This window comes from Apteryx mantelli, chromosome 22 (genome assembly GCF_036417845.1).
Source record: "Apteryx mantelli isolate bAptMan1 chromosome 22, bAptMan1.hap1, whole genome shotgun sequence".
NCBI classification, from domain to species: domain Eukaryota; kingdom Metazoa; phylum Chordata; class Aves; order Apterygiformes; family Apterygidae; genus Apteryx; species Apteryx mantelli.
Genome location: NC_089999.1, coordinates 11,860,960 through 11,874,706, shown reverse-complemented (window position 1 = coordinate 11,874,706; position 13,747 = coordinate 11,860,960). Strand labels below are relative to the sequence as shown.

Below are 13,747 nucleotides of genomic sequence, written 5' to 3'. Positions count from 1 at the left end.
CGGAATGCGTAAAAATATTCTTACGGGAAAAAAAGGCAACGCGTGGCCGACGGTGACGAGGAATAGCAGAGACGTCCCGTAGCTCCCGGCGGCGGCCGGTGCCGAGGGGCCCGGCGTGGCTCTGCGGCGCGCCTGGTCCGTACCCCGCTCCTCGGCCGCCCGGGTTGTCTTGACTCCCGCGGCGCCCTGCTTCTGCTCCAAAAACGTGCAGTTCTGCTTTCTGAGGTGCCGCCTACTGAAGCTTAAGGCTCCTGTTAGAGCTGTCCATCGCTTGTGATAGCATTTTAAGCATTATTCCTGCTTTTCTTGACCCAAATCTGCTGTTTACCGGCTTTACTCTTTAATGTCGATGAGTTTTGTTACTTCCCCCCATGTTTATTAATTGCTCTCTTGGTTTTATTTGACTGTCACTGAAAGACTCTATTTTTTTCCCTAGTCTTGGGGTTGCCCTCTTATTTTTCTGTTAATCTGATTTTAGCCCTTTTCTGTCTCTGCTTGGCAGGCGCACTCAAGCAAGTTAATTAAGTTAATGTCCTATTAATCTTATAAACCCCTTCGTTTTATTTAGCTTTTTTTTTTTATTATTTGTTTGTTTTATGCCTTGCGGCCAGGCGGTTTCCTAGAGGTTACGCCAGCCCGGCGGGTGCAGTGCGAGGATTTTCCCAAATTCAGGGCCCCTGCAAGAAGGCGCAGATTCCCTTGCCGCAGCTGGCTTGTCCTCGCTCGCTGTCGGAGGCTTGAGCAGGAGAAAAGCTCAACATCCTTAGTCTCAGCCCACGTTTTCTTCAACCGCACAGTGTTTTTTCATAACTGGCTTTTCCTCAGTCTGCTTTAAATGTGAAAAAGCTTTTGTCTGGCCCTAAGGTTGAACACCCCCGCCAGTTTTTTGGGGGAGATCGCTAAGTCTTCCTCTGCCAACAGAATATCATGCAAAGTTTGTTTGTTTAAACCATCCATTTTAGGCAGTGTATTACAGCTGATCAGGCAAATAGCGATGCACAAATAAGTTATAAAGCCCAACAAGAAGCTTTGCATGGTCTGCCTTGCTCCTGTAGGAGCGGAGTGGAGCCGGACGCCGCTGCGGAGTGCCGTTCCTGGTTGAAAAGAGGATTCACATCCCTTCTGCTAAATGTTTTTGATGTTACTGGTTTATATGAGTCAAATGCAGTGATTTTTCTTAAAAGTCTAACTAGAGGCAGATCCTGAAGTCTTCCTGCAGTCTTAAATGGGAAGCTGGCCTGCACGAGGAGCAGGTAAAAGGGGGCGGCTTGCAGAAGGGCCTTTTGCTCCCGCCGGTGCCGTCGGGCGAAGCGTGGCCGCAGTGATTCCAGCACGGATTTCAACTGGCGTTAGGTGAAAAAGGACGGAGAAGAGAGGAAAAGAAAAAGAAATAAAGAAAAAAAAAATCACAGCTTCGGCCCTGTCGTAAGGAACGGTTTGTCTGCGCTCACGTTGAAGCTTTTCCGGGGTTTTCCAGCCTTCCTTTCCTTCCCATGGTGTAAAGCGCCAGGAGGAACGCTTTGCTTTGCGCCCGCCTTTCCCTATGGACGGCTGGTTTATCCCGAGCAGGATAACTGGATGAAGCCTGTGCTCAACTGTGGAGTTCCTGAATTTTTCCTGCTAAAGAGTTAGGTCCTGGACAACTGACCCCATTGGAGGTGGTGAATGTTAACGGAGATTCGCCGTGGCAGTGGCAGAAGAGTCATCGCCGAGGCTTTCGCAGCGCAGCCGCCTGTTGGGGATTTGCTCCTCGCTGCTGCGTTTTCCGCCTGCTCCCAGCACCCTGCGGCGCCTGCCGCGGCGGGGACGAGCCGAGCCCGGCCCCGGGCGAGTGTCCCGTCCCCGTCCCCGTTTCCTCGGCCCGCTCCAATGCAGGCGGATCTGGATCGTCCCTGACACCCGGCCAGGATGGGGCACTTCCCAAGGTACCAGCCTTTGGGAAAGGCCAGAGTCGGTGCAGACGCAGGGCCCTTTTTTCCCCCCTTGTGTCGGGGAGGGCTCTGCGGCTGCATTTCAGATCGCGCTTTGGTTGCGGCGCCCTTTTTTGCACCGCGGCGCGGGACTCCTCGGGCCTTGCTTTGGGGCGGTGATCCCCAGCGCCGCGGCCCGGCGTGCTCCGTCCGGCTCGGGAGCGGGTCCCTCCCGAGCGCAAAGGCTTTCTGGGTTTGCAAAGAATAGAAGGAAGGAAGACAGACGCAGAGAATATATATTAAAATGAGATATTTTATATTAGTTATGTGATCCCCTGGGAGCAACCATAAAATTATGTGGCTTTTTCATAGCCATTTACTATTCAATATAAAAAGGGTGGTTGCCGTAGCAACCACTGCATCATATGACATATGATACCTTGGAGAAACAGTGAGCTCTCTTAAATCAACTCCCCGAATTTCATATGAAAGTAAATACATTTTTACAGTGATTGCGAGGCAAGCTTGCGTTGCAGCAATGCGACGCGGTCCCCTACCCAAGGGCGCCGCGGCCCGTGGGGCCCAATCCTGCAAACCGGCAAATGTCTTCGGAGCCCGCAGCTGACATATTGCTCAGCGGCGTGCGAGGCTGCATGCTGAAGGAATATGTTTTCCTAAGCAAAATTAAATGGAAGGAGCAAATGACACTGTTTTTTTTTTTTTTTTTTTTTTGACATTTGTTGCTGACTGGGGAATGCCAAAAGAAAAAAACGAAAAGCAGCCGAGCTCTATTACATGTCAAGTCCCAGCTGCTGCCAGCGGTGCGATGAGCGCGGAGGAGCGAGGCGGCCGAAGGAGCAGCGATGGCTGGGCACGCGCCCGGGCGGCCGCGCGCCGAGGGCGCCCCGGCTCCTCGCTCCCCAGCGGCAGCGCAGCTCAGGCTACGTGTAAGAGCGACCGTCCAGTTTTGTTTGGTTGTTTTTTTTTTTTTTTTAAATCAGACATTTCGTTTTGCGAAAGCCGCTGTGTTTTCCAGGCCGAGGCGGTGCCGCCGTGGTGGAGCTGGCGTTCCCACGCGCCGCGACGTCAGCCCAGTATCGAGTTTCTAAATATGGATTCAGCCATCTAATTTGAGGAACCTGGTTGGAATATCTATCTACTTGATTTACCTTTGGGGTTTTTTTTAATACAAAAAATATATATATTTTGTATTTATTAGGCTCCTCCATATGGGCACATCTCATGCAAGCTGAGCTGTGTCTTCATAGCCTAATGGAAAAGCTCAGCTCGTCGCAGAGAGGTTTCAGCTGCTAGAGCTGTATGTCCCAATCCTGGCTAAGGAGCACCAGTTTTCAATTTTTCTTACTAATTTTGTATCCTTGTCCTTTATTATATCAATTCCACTCTAACCAATATACCATTAAGCAATATATCAGTTTTCAGCAGCAAGCCAAGGCAGAACACCATTTGGTTTTTAGTAGCTAATGGTCCAAATTTTCTAAAGTTTGGTCTGAAAACGTAGTTTCCAAATGCATGTGGCAATGTTTGACACTGGAAATTAAGCTCCGATGCCCTCACAGTGAAAAAGATAAGCAAGGGAAAATAGAAAATTACTATTTTGGTGTCATCTTTGGGGAAATTGAGGTTGCGAGCTCTTAAGTGAGCTTCTATTCTGTTTAATGGGCTGCTGTTGCTGAAAATCCCGGTTCTGCGGCGCGGTCAGTCTCTAGGTGCTCTGCTGAGCCACATCCTGCACGAACATCGCGGGCAGCAGTTGTGCTCTGTCCCGTCAGTTAAAATAGTTGCAATTTCTGACACAGTTCTTCAAGTTAACATTTCCACTGCTGCACGTCACTGGAGTGGAATTTACATTTGTTTTGTGTATTTGTAGCCAATCACACTGAACAATTTTCCACAGCAGCCTTTAAAACTATTTAGTCTGGATTTTTGGCACCGGACTTTGCACAGGCCGCTAAGGTTTTTTGATGTTTTCTTTTTTTGTTGTTGTTATTTATAGGATTTCCGAATACACAACATTTAAAACAAATGCAAGGAGGGAGGGTTTTTTCCAAGCGTGTAAAGCTTTGGCCGTGGGGAATGGGAGCCGCAAAAAGCAAAAGCAAAGGGGAGAGTTGCAGGCGGGGCTCACGCGGGGCCGGCGGAGCTCTGCGGCCTCGCTAGCACGGCGGCGATTCTCCGCTTTGGCCTCCACCTTCTTCGTCGCCCGCGTGGCGGGTTTCTCTCCCGCGCGGCCGTCCTGTGCCTGCGGAAAGCCGCTCCCCATCCCCATCCCCATCCCTGGCCACAGGCTGAGTCCCATTAGCCTCCGTGCTCTGCGTTTTCATCCGGCGGCGAATATCTGCGTTGGCGCGAGGGATCTTACAAAGATCCCCCCCCCCCCTGTGATACGTGATACGTGAAAGCACGGAAACGGCTACGACCCAAAGCCCGAGCCGACCCGCTCAGACCCGTTCCCTGCAGCTCAGCAGTGGCCAAGTGGCCGACAGACGTGGTGCAAAGCTGATAAAATGCCAAAAATTCCTCGTTCTCTCTCTTGGGGAGCAGGGAGGGTCGTCTGGAAAACGTCAACAATAAAAACTGCATTTAAGCGGTATATGATGCAGCCAGCTACCGTGGGCAGCGCGGCCAGATGAAGGGGTTTGGGACACACAGCCCACGGCAGCGGCTGGAGCAAGGGGAGCGTTTTCCTGAGCACAGAGCAAAAGTCTCCTCGTTTGTAATAATTCCCATTTAAAAATGGCTAAACCCACGACCGGCATGAGCTGATGCAGCAGTGCTGCTGGGGGCCCGGACTGTCCGCGCTGGGCCCTCTTCCAGCAGGAGAAAACCTGCTCTTTGGTAGCTTTCTTTGACCAGCAGATAAAAGAAAAATACCTTTCTTTCTTTTTTCTTTTTCCTGTGGTTTCCATGATTTTTTTGCTTCTGCTAAACTCTGTAATTTTCAGCTCAGTACAGTATTTATTAGGAATCTTTATGGACCAGTCTGCTGGTGAATTATGTCTTGTGCAGCGTCAACATGAGCTGGGGGAAAAAAAAAAAGAGTTTATGATTATTTTTTTTCCCCCCCCCCTAGACTGCCTCTGTCCAATAGCAGTAAGAAAGTGAGAGTTGACTAGAAAAGCTTAAAGTTCAGTGTAACAGCTGGCCCCTAAACGGCAGATAGCTTTTCTGTCCTGATTCATATGCATTTATAGAATGTATTTTTTTTCCTAATTCGAAAGCAAAGCTAAAGCTTGGCAGCACCACGGCAGCGTGCTCGCACGTCCCGTTAGCAAACTCGATCCAACAGCTGAGTCTTTCCCTTCTTTCTTTTTTCAACTCGGCTTTCTCACTTGCAGCATCCATTGTTTTGCAGATCATTCTGAATTCAATGCACAAATACCAGCCGCGGCTGCACATCGTGAAGGCGGACGAGAACAACGCGTTCGGCTCCAAGAACACGGCCTTCTGCACCCACGTCTTCCCGGAGACGTCCTTCATCTCGGTGACGTCCTACCAGAACCACAAGGTAGGGGGGCTCCGCGGGCGAAGGCGCTCTGCCGTCCCTGTCTCCGTCCCCGCCGCCTTCGAGAGCGCGCGGGGCAACGCGGTTGCGAGCACCGCGTTTCGATGGGGCGGATGGTTTTTTTTTTGGCCAGGGGGTGTGGGCGAGGGTCCGTCCCAGCCCGGCAGCCCTCGTGCAAGCCCGAAGACGCCGCCGAGGCCGCGCGTGGGAAAGCGCTGGGTGCTGCTGTTCTGGCGAGCCGCACGCGAGCGGGGCCTGAGCTATCGGCGTGCCTATAAACTCCTAAGGTGTCGTTCCAAGCAGCAAGCAAATCGAGTAATGACTAGCAAGACTGGCTCATAAATCCACCGTAAAAAGCAGTTGTGGTGCCTGTGTACGTAGGGCAACACGGGGGGGGGGGGGGACGGAGTCACAAGCGCAGCTAGAGCCTGCTCTGCGGCTAGATGCGCCGGATGGAGGGATTGGAGTGTCTGCGTTTGCTTTTGGGGGATGTATAAAACACTTGGTTCTGCGCTTTGGGTATGTGTCAGAGATACCTGCATGTTGTAGGGTTTGGTTTTGCCCGGGGCAAGGGGGGGCCGGGCGGCGGGCTGCAGCCTGCGCAGCGTGCCGGTGGTGCTGCGCTGTGCTTACCTGCGATGTCTTTCTTAAAGTGCATCCGGATTCTTCAGTAGAAGCGCGGAGGGAACTAGCGTTTCCGGAGCGCTGCTGCACCACCGAGCGTGCAAGCTGCGATGCGTTACCGTATCAGCCCTTTCCTTACGCGTTCCTAGGAAAATAATGGCAGAAACAGGCACGTCCGTGAAGTTCTTCCTCCCCAGTAATCCGGCGAGCCCCTTTGCTCCCAAGCAGGCTGCCTGTGTGCCCTTTGGTACACCGAACACAGGGGCCTTGCAAGGTTTTGCGATTACTGAGGCGGTTAAAAGACTCGGCAGGGTTGTGTGTGCTATGGGAAGACAAGCAAAAGAAGTGCCCTGTTCGGCCACGCGAGTGAATCCTGCTTGAAAAGTTGTAGCTGTCGGTGTAAAGTGACCAGTTGCCCAAACATGGTTAACCAAAAAAGCACGAAGGAGCTTATTTAATACCTACTTAACCTGTCTCGCGTGTCAATGGTGCCTTTCATCCCCAAGGTGCCCAAAGTGCTTCATAAACTGAATACTTCCACGGCCACCAACACACGAACGTTCCCGGGCGGGCGTCAGCGGCTGAGCGACTCAGGGCGCAGCGCACCCTCGCCTGCAGCGGGCTGGTTTGGGGTAAATGCGCCAAACAAGCCCTAAGTCTCGGGAAAAGAGCCTGCAAGGAATCGACCTTGCATTTGCTCTGCCTGAGCAAATCCCAGCCTCAGAGACGTGACAGAATGGTGTTAATTATTCTTTTAGGCGTTAACAATTAAAGACCCAGGCTGGGCATCTTAAAAAAATTAAATGAATAAAACAGCAGCCTACTTTTAGCTCAGAAATATCCAGCTGGCAAGAAATATCCTTGCAAACAGCAGTCGTTCTGAACAAAAGAATGAGATTCTGTGTTTTAGGGCTGGCTCTGAGGCCCCCAGAAATGGGAAATGGATAATCCCGGCTAACCTCAGTACAGATCTGCGAGAAAACCCAGGTTTTTTCCTCAAAACTCCCCCTGGGCGGGATAAGCCTGGGGAGGCAACCGGGAGAGACTGAAACCTTGCGGTGCGGAAAGTCCCCCGGTGCCCTTGGACTGGGGATTTCACCACCAAGCAAAGGCTCATCATACGGGTGCAAATTCACTGTAAGATCGCAAATGTGCTGGTGCTGTTATCCAGATTATAGGGGTATTTTTTGCCTTACCACCACTTGAGAGGGAGCCACGCAGTGCGTGGGGGTGGGGGGGGGGGCTGTTTTGTGAAAACTGTGTCGCAGGAATTGCTTTGCTGTGTTTCTGGGAGAGAAGGGAGACGGAAGGGAAAGGAGCTAATGATATTAGAAATACCCGTCAGCGGGAGGAGCGGGCATCCCCGCGCAGCGCCGTGCTCCTGCCGCCTTTCAGGCTGTGTGTGCAGTGTAGAGGGAGGGAGGCAGGGAGAGGATTGGCAAGGGAAACCTGTGTTCCCTCGGGCTATGAGACAGGTGAACTAGCCGCTCTTTCTAATGGAACTTTCACTTCAGCCTACATCATTGGTTTTTGTTTTTTTTACAGAACATTCATGACATGGCAGATCTGTCATACTCCCATTACAAAAGCTGAGCTCAGTCAAAATTAAGTCTATGCTAAGTTAATTCTAAGGTATTTTGACTGTTATAACAGACTGTAGCTTTTGGGGGAAAAGGCAGGTCTTTCAGAAGGCAGCAACTCCCCCTTGCCTAAATGCAAAGCAGGATTGGGGCTGCGGTTCTTTCCACAGAGGAAAAGTCAATGAACTGTGAATGTAAAGATGTGTAAAACTGCTGCTGAAATGAGGGAGAGCAGCTCTCTCCTATGGGCACGAATAACGTTTTCCTTTTAAATCAGGGGCTGCTGGATCCGCTGGGTCCAGACTTCAGGAAATCTGCATTCCTGCCCTCGTTCATATTGGGCAATTTTGTCAGCTTTAAAGACTGCCTCTGCTGGGTCTGGCCCCAAACTTCTCGGCTCCGTTTCTCCCTTTGAGTCGAAGACGCGGTCGGGGCCGCAGCGCTCTGCCTTTCCCGGGGTGGCGGTGGCACGTGAAAGCGCCTCTCGGCTCCGACCTGCCGCTGCGCACACCGGCCCGCCGTGTTTTTTCAAACAGCTTACACTCGCTTTCGTTCTTTTAAAGATAACGCAGCTGAAAATCGAGAACAACCCCTTCGCTAAGGGCTTCCGGGGCAGCGACGACAGCGACCTGCGCGTGGCTCGCCTGCAAAGGTACGGCGGCGGCGGCAGCGCCGGGCTTTCGGTGGAGGGGGTTTAGAGGTGTCCCTGGCGCAGGGGCAGCAAATCTGCTTGTGCCTGTGGGCGACGGGAGGCTCAGTGCTCTGAGAAGCCTCCTGAAAATCAGTGATGCTCTGGCTATCGTCACCCACTCCCGGGTTGCTGCATCCTGCGTGGGGAGGGATGTGGATATCCTTGGCTGGAAATTCCCTGGGAGAACCAGGCTAACATTTCATCCTGCGGTGCGTGCTGACTGCTGCCTAACCGGTAATGATTTTTTTTTTTTCTCGCCTCCTTCAGCAAAGAGTATCCAGTCATCTCCAAGAGCATCATGAGGCAGAGGCTGGTGTCCACGCACGGGCAGCTGGCGGCGAAGCCGGACGTGAACCCGCTGCACGGGAATCACCAGACCCTGCAGCACTACCAGTACGAGAACGGGGCTCACATGCAGTTTGCCGCTTCGGACACGCAAGACCTGCCGCTCAACACCTTCACAGCACAGAGGGATTCGGGGCTCTTCTATCACTGCCTAAAGAGAAGAGGTAACGAGAGTTTACAGGGAGACAAATATCGCTGATTTACCGTTAATTCCAGCTCGTTCTGGGTCGGTCTCACAGGCCTCGATCTCGGATGCTGCGGAGGTTCAGGGCCCGGGAGCTGAGCTGGTGGGCGGCTATTAGTGGGAATAACAATAAAGAGAAAATATTGACCCTGCTTGCGTCTTGTCCCGTGGAAGGTGGATTCAGACTCTGAGTTAGGGCCCCAGAAAGGTGAAAATCAGAACACGCGTTTCTGAGGGCATTAATACGAGTGGAGTTAGTTAGACGCTTCCCCAGCATGAAGCCGTCGGCGCTTGCCGTGGTGCCCGCAGATCGGCGTGACCCTGGTAGCTCGCTGCGGGTACCCTCGTCCGCTGGGCAACCGGTCTTTAAGGTTAGGCGAACTGTAGCTACAGCCTCTGGCGTTTAGTCCGGTGTCGGCTGGTCCCAGGGCATGGTTTAAGGGATGTGCAGGCGAATTCCCGGATTCACCCGCAGAGGGGCCGCGGTCGGCCGTCGAGGCGGGCCGCTGCTGACCGCTGCCGGGGTTGGGGGGGTGTCTTCTTCTTTCTTGCCCCCGCAGAGAGCGCCCGGCACCTGGACCTGCCCTGCAAGCGCTCCTACCTGGAGGCCTCCTCCTCGGTGGGGGACGACCACTACTTCCGCTCGCCGCCCCCCTACGACCAGCCCATGCTGAGCCCCAGCTACTGCGGCGAGGTGCCGCCGCGCGAGGCCTGCATGTACTCGGGCGCCGGGGCCGACATGGCCGCCGTGCCGGCCGTCGACGACCTGCCGCCGCCGCCGCCGCCGGCCCTCGGCTGCAACATGTGGACTTCGGTGGCGCCTTACCCCGGCTACGGCGTCCAGGCGGTGGAGACTGTCCCCTACCAGCCCTTCCCGGCCCATTTCACCGCCGCCACCGTGATGCCGCGGCTGCCCTCCCTCGGGGCGCAGGGCTCGCAGCCGCCGGCCAACGGCCCCTTCGGCGTCTACAACCAGCTGGCGCCGGCGCCGGGGCGGGAGCGGCTGCCGGGCCCGGCTTTCCCGCGGGAGCGGGGCCACGGGGGCGGCTGCGAGCGGAAAGCGCCCTCGCCCCACCTGAACGCCGCCGGCGAGCTCCTCTACTCGCCCAGCTTCTCCCTGGCCAGGGAGCCGGCGCTGCCCTACCACGCGGGCATGGGCGCCGCCGACGCCTGGGCCGACGGGTGACGCCGGCCCCGCCACGCCGCCGCGGGGCGGTCGCGGCGTCCGTGTCCATACCTGTGGGTACCTTGCACTTGGGCGAGACGAGTGGGCGCTGCCCGCCGGCGGCGGCGGCGGCGGTGGCGGCGGGGACGGGGACGGGGACGGACGGGGCCTGCGCGGCCGAGCCGGGACGGCGTGCCGCCCCAAATGACTCTGGTCCCCCGCGGGCTGGGTTCGTCGGTCTCGTGCTGACCCCCCCCTCCTCGCTTCCCCCCCCCCCCCAAAGCGAATTAATCCTCCCCCGCCTTCGTTACCCGCGCGGTACAGACTGTCTTCACGGCTAGGAAGCAAAGTCGCCAGCCCTTTCCTTTCGTTTAAAATGTTGGACATCCGTGTGCAAATTCGGGCTGTTATTTGGGGAAAAAAAAAACAAAAAAACGCGCGAGCTGCGCTTTTACGGTACGTGTGCCGTTCGCCGAGTCGGAGAATCCTTTAAAAAAAAAAGAAAAAAGAAATCAAAGGAAGCAGCGCTCTGCCCCGCGGCCCCACTCGAGGGCTGCTCCGGCGGCGCTAACGGCCGCTCGCTCCCCGCGCCGGAGCCGGGGCAGAGCCGGTGGCGCCCGGCTGGAGGCGGCCCCGCCGCAAAAACGCCTCTTCTCGCCCCAAAACGGGCGGCGGGGAGCTCGGAGCGGGAGCGACGGCGCCTGCGGCCAGCTGAGTGCAGCCCTGGGGACGGAGCCGGCGGCGGCGGATGCGCCTCCATGGATCGAACCACACTTGCTTTTTGCAATATATTTATGAAGTCTAAGCTTAAAAGTCGCTAATACTTTCCAGAGGCTCTTTCTGTATCTGCCGGTCCTCGGTTTCTTTCGTGCTCGGCCGAGATGCGCCTGTTTGTGCTATAGTTTTGTTTTTTCTTTTTGCAGCTAAATCGGAAAGAATTGTTTTCAGCGTAAAGGAGTCACAGAGAAATATTTTCTTAATTAAGGGAGGGCCAAGAGTTCCCGTTACCTGTCAGACTTTACAGTGTACAAATACTGGTTGAGCAGGTTAAAAAACAAACAAACCTGTAAGCAGTATATACGTTGCTACTGCGGTTTACCGTGTCTCGAACTGACTCCTTCCCGCGCGGGCGAAGGCCCAAACCTGGAATCGCGACTCGGGAGCCAGGGGCCCGTCCGCGCTCCGCCGGGTCCCTTCGGGCGAGGGGAGCCGGTCGCGATCACGCCGCCCCGCGGCCGCTCGAGCGGAGGTTGTGTTTCAGCCGGGACGACCCGATACACCCATTCAGCAGACTGTATGTGTGACTGGTGTGGATTTTGTAATCGGATTTTGGAAATCACTACAATTTTTGCATGCTGAATAGCTATTTATATACATATATATATTATATATATATATAAAAATATATATATATATCACAAATGCAGGCCACGTGTCCAATTCAGCTTTGCTTTTTACAAGTGAAATACTTAATAAAAATGAATGTTGCAAGGGTTTTTTTTTTTTTGAAAGACATCTATTTAAGATTTTTTTATTACACACCTTTGATGTAAAAACTAAGAATTGGTTAGATAAAAATCATATATACTACAGATAAATCTTTATTAGAAACCACATTAGATACAGGTGGTGTGAAATTTTTAAATGTTTGTTACATAGCATGGACATTTTATTTTACATATCAGAACATAAAGTCATTTTACTACTATAAACTGTCTCTGGGTGCGTTTCAGTGATTAGTATAAACCTGTTCCCTGGTGCATCACTGGGGTCTCGTCTGTCCTCTGTCCCCTCCTGGCACCGATCCCCCACCTACCAAGGTGCACACTTGACCGGTTCCCCAGAGCATCGCCACACGGGCAAGTTTTAACTGCCCACTGCAAGGCTAAGGGATTTGGGGTTGTTTGGGGGGGTTTTTTTGCAGTGTTTTGGGGTTTTGTCTGGTCTTTGGTTGACACGTGAGTTGCTCTGACTACAAAGAGCGTTACGGGGCTAAGTCAAAAGCAGCCCCTGGCCTAACGAAAGCGCCAAGATGATGCTGCTGTACTTACGTGCAGCTCAGTTATAAGCACAAGTAACAGCTGAGGAATTAAAGGGTTGGGGAAGGCAGGGGAGGGCCAAGGGTGCCACGAACCCTAACGTGAAACGCTCAGGTCTTTGCTCATAGTGACACTGAATCGACACTGGACGAGACAAGTGCTGCCGCTTCGTCCTGAGCCCAGAGTCCAAACGACAAGCTGGGCCAGATGTTTTGCCTGTTTTACAAATACAATTAAAAGAATAGTAATATCCTTTTCTATGAATAGTTGCTGCTTCCATTTTTAACCATTTTTGGGGGTATACAGCCTGTTGATCGCCGCGCTACAGATTGATTGAAGGCAGTAACTCGTGTCAGAATTGCTCCAGCAGCCGTCCCGTAACAGCAGCCGTGCAGAGGAGACGTGGACACACAGTTAACCCCAGTCCTGGCAGGCACCGGAGCAGGCGGAGGAGCCCACGGCGGGCACGGCTCTCGGACGTTCGCCCAGCGCCCGGGCTAGCCATGGAGCTAAGCGAGTGCTCTGGACAGTCCCATGGCAAATGGCACGCTTTTAGTGCTTTTTTAAAATAGCACACGGCATTTGTCAGTCCAGAACGCAATTGTGAGAGGCTGAGTTAGCACATAAATGTCCAGAATTTGGCTATACGGTAATCCGGTCATCTCGACTCCTTTTACAGTCAATGGAGAGAGAGGGGAAGTTCATCCCAGACGTTTAGGTTAACGCGGGATGACTCATTCTCTGCTGATGAGCTTTTTCCACTCGCAGAGAAATCGAGCTCAGTAGCTTAGACTAGATTTCCGATTTCTAAATGGCTGAAGTTAAGTGAGTTGGATCCCGCTTCTGCTTGACATTTAGGAAAGCATTTAAACAGCGTTCAGTTTACAAACCGTATTCAAACTGAGCACGAATCCATAGCTATCCTGTCCCTGCAGCGCGTTGTGGCTGCATTTGTTGAGGGACGAGAAGTGTATTGGGTATTTTTTTCCCCTTTCATTGCAAAATCTCTAACCTGGTTTGTGCATCCGATCCCAAGAGCGCGTTCGTGAGGGACGCTCAGCTCTGCCCAGGTGAGGCACCCAAGGGCCACCTTGGTTCTTCTGTGCGTCCCATCTGGATGGGTTTGGCCGTGGTGGCTCCGCTTCGAGACTCCTCGCCCGGCACCCAGCTCTCCAGCATCGCTACCGGCGATGCCTGGCCGGCAGCCTGCTGCCTCGCTGCTGGGCCTTGCTAATAGAGAGCACGGCAGGATCTAAGTATTCTGCAGGGTTTGGGACTCACCGTTCTGGGGCAGGAAGTTAATGGTCTATTTGTGTTTCAAATCGGAACGAGCAAACCGTGGACATCATTAAAAGACCCAACAACCTGTACAGCAGTAAATTAGCCCAAGTATGCTTACTGCTTCCAGGTTTGATTTACTACAGTTTAAACAGCTCTTACTCCTCAAGAATGCAAAGACCTTCGTGGGTATGAAGGGTTTTTCAGTCCCAGCTCTGACTAGATTGCTTGTTAGATCGTAACGGGGAACAGCAACCCAAGTGCAGAAAACCGAGGTTCATTTCAAATCACATTAAGGCAAAAATTAGCAGGCAAGGAAAACTTGAATACATATGAGGTCTGTTTTCCATTGATGTATTCTAATCTGTGCCTAACAGGCTAGGGGATTTTTTTTTTACTCTGTTT

The 13,747-nt window shown here is 53.2% G+C and overlaps 1 protein-coding gene across 3 annotated transcripts in view; it reads left to right on the top strand.

The window, feature by feature from the left end:
• Positions 1-11,713, top strand: part of TBX4 (T-box transcription factor 4) — a 31,254-nt gene extending 19,541 nt beyond the window's left edge. For all 3 annotated transcript variants that reach the window (XM_067309721.1, XM_067309719.1, XM_067309720.1), the window contains exons 6-9: positions 5,287-5,439; positions 8,204-8,292; positions 8,599-8,840; positions 9,421-11,713. In XM_067309721.1, the coding sequence (XP_067165822.1) occupies positions 5,287-5,439; positions 8,204-8,292; positions 8,599-8,840; positions 9,421-10,046 (1,110 nt within the window). In that variant the 3' untranslated portion in view covers positions 10,047-11,713. The remainder of the gene's footprint in view (positions 1-5,286; positions 5,440-8,203; positions 8,293-8,598; positions 8,841-9,420) is intronic.
• Positions 11,714-13,747: the final 2,034 nt, after the last annotated feature.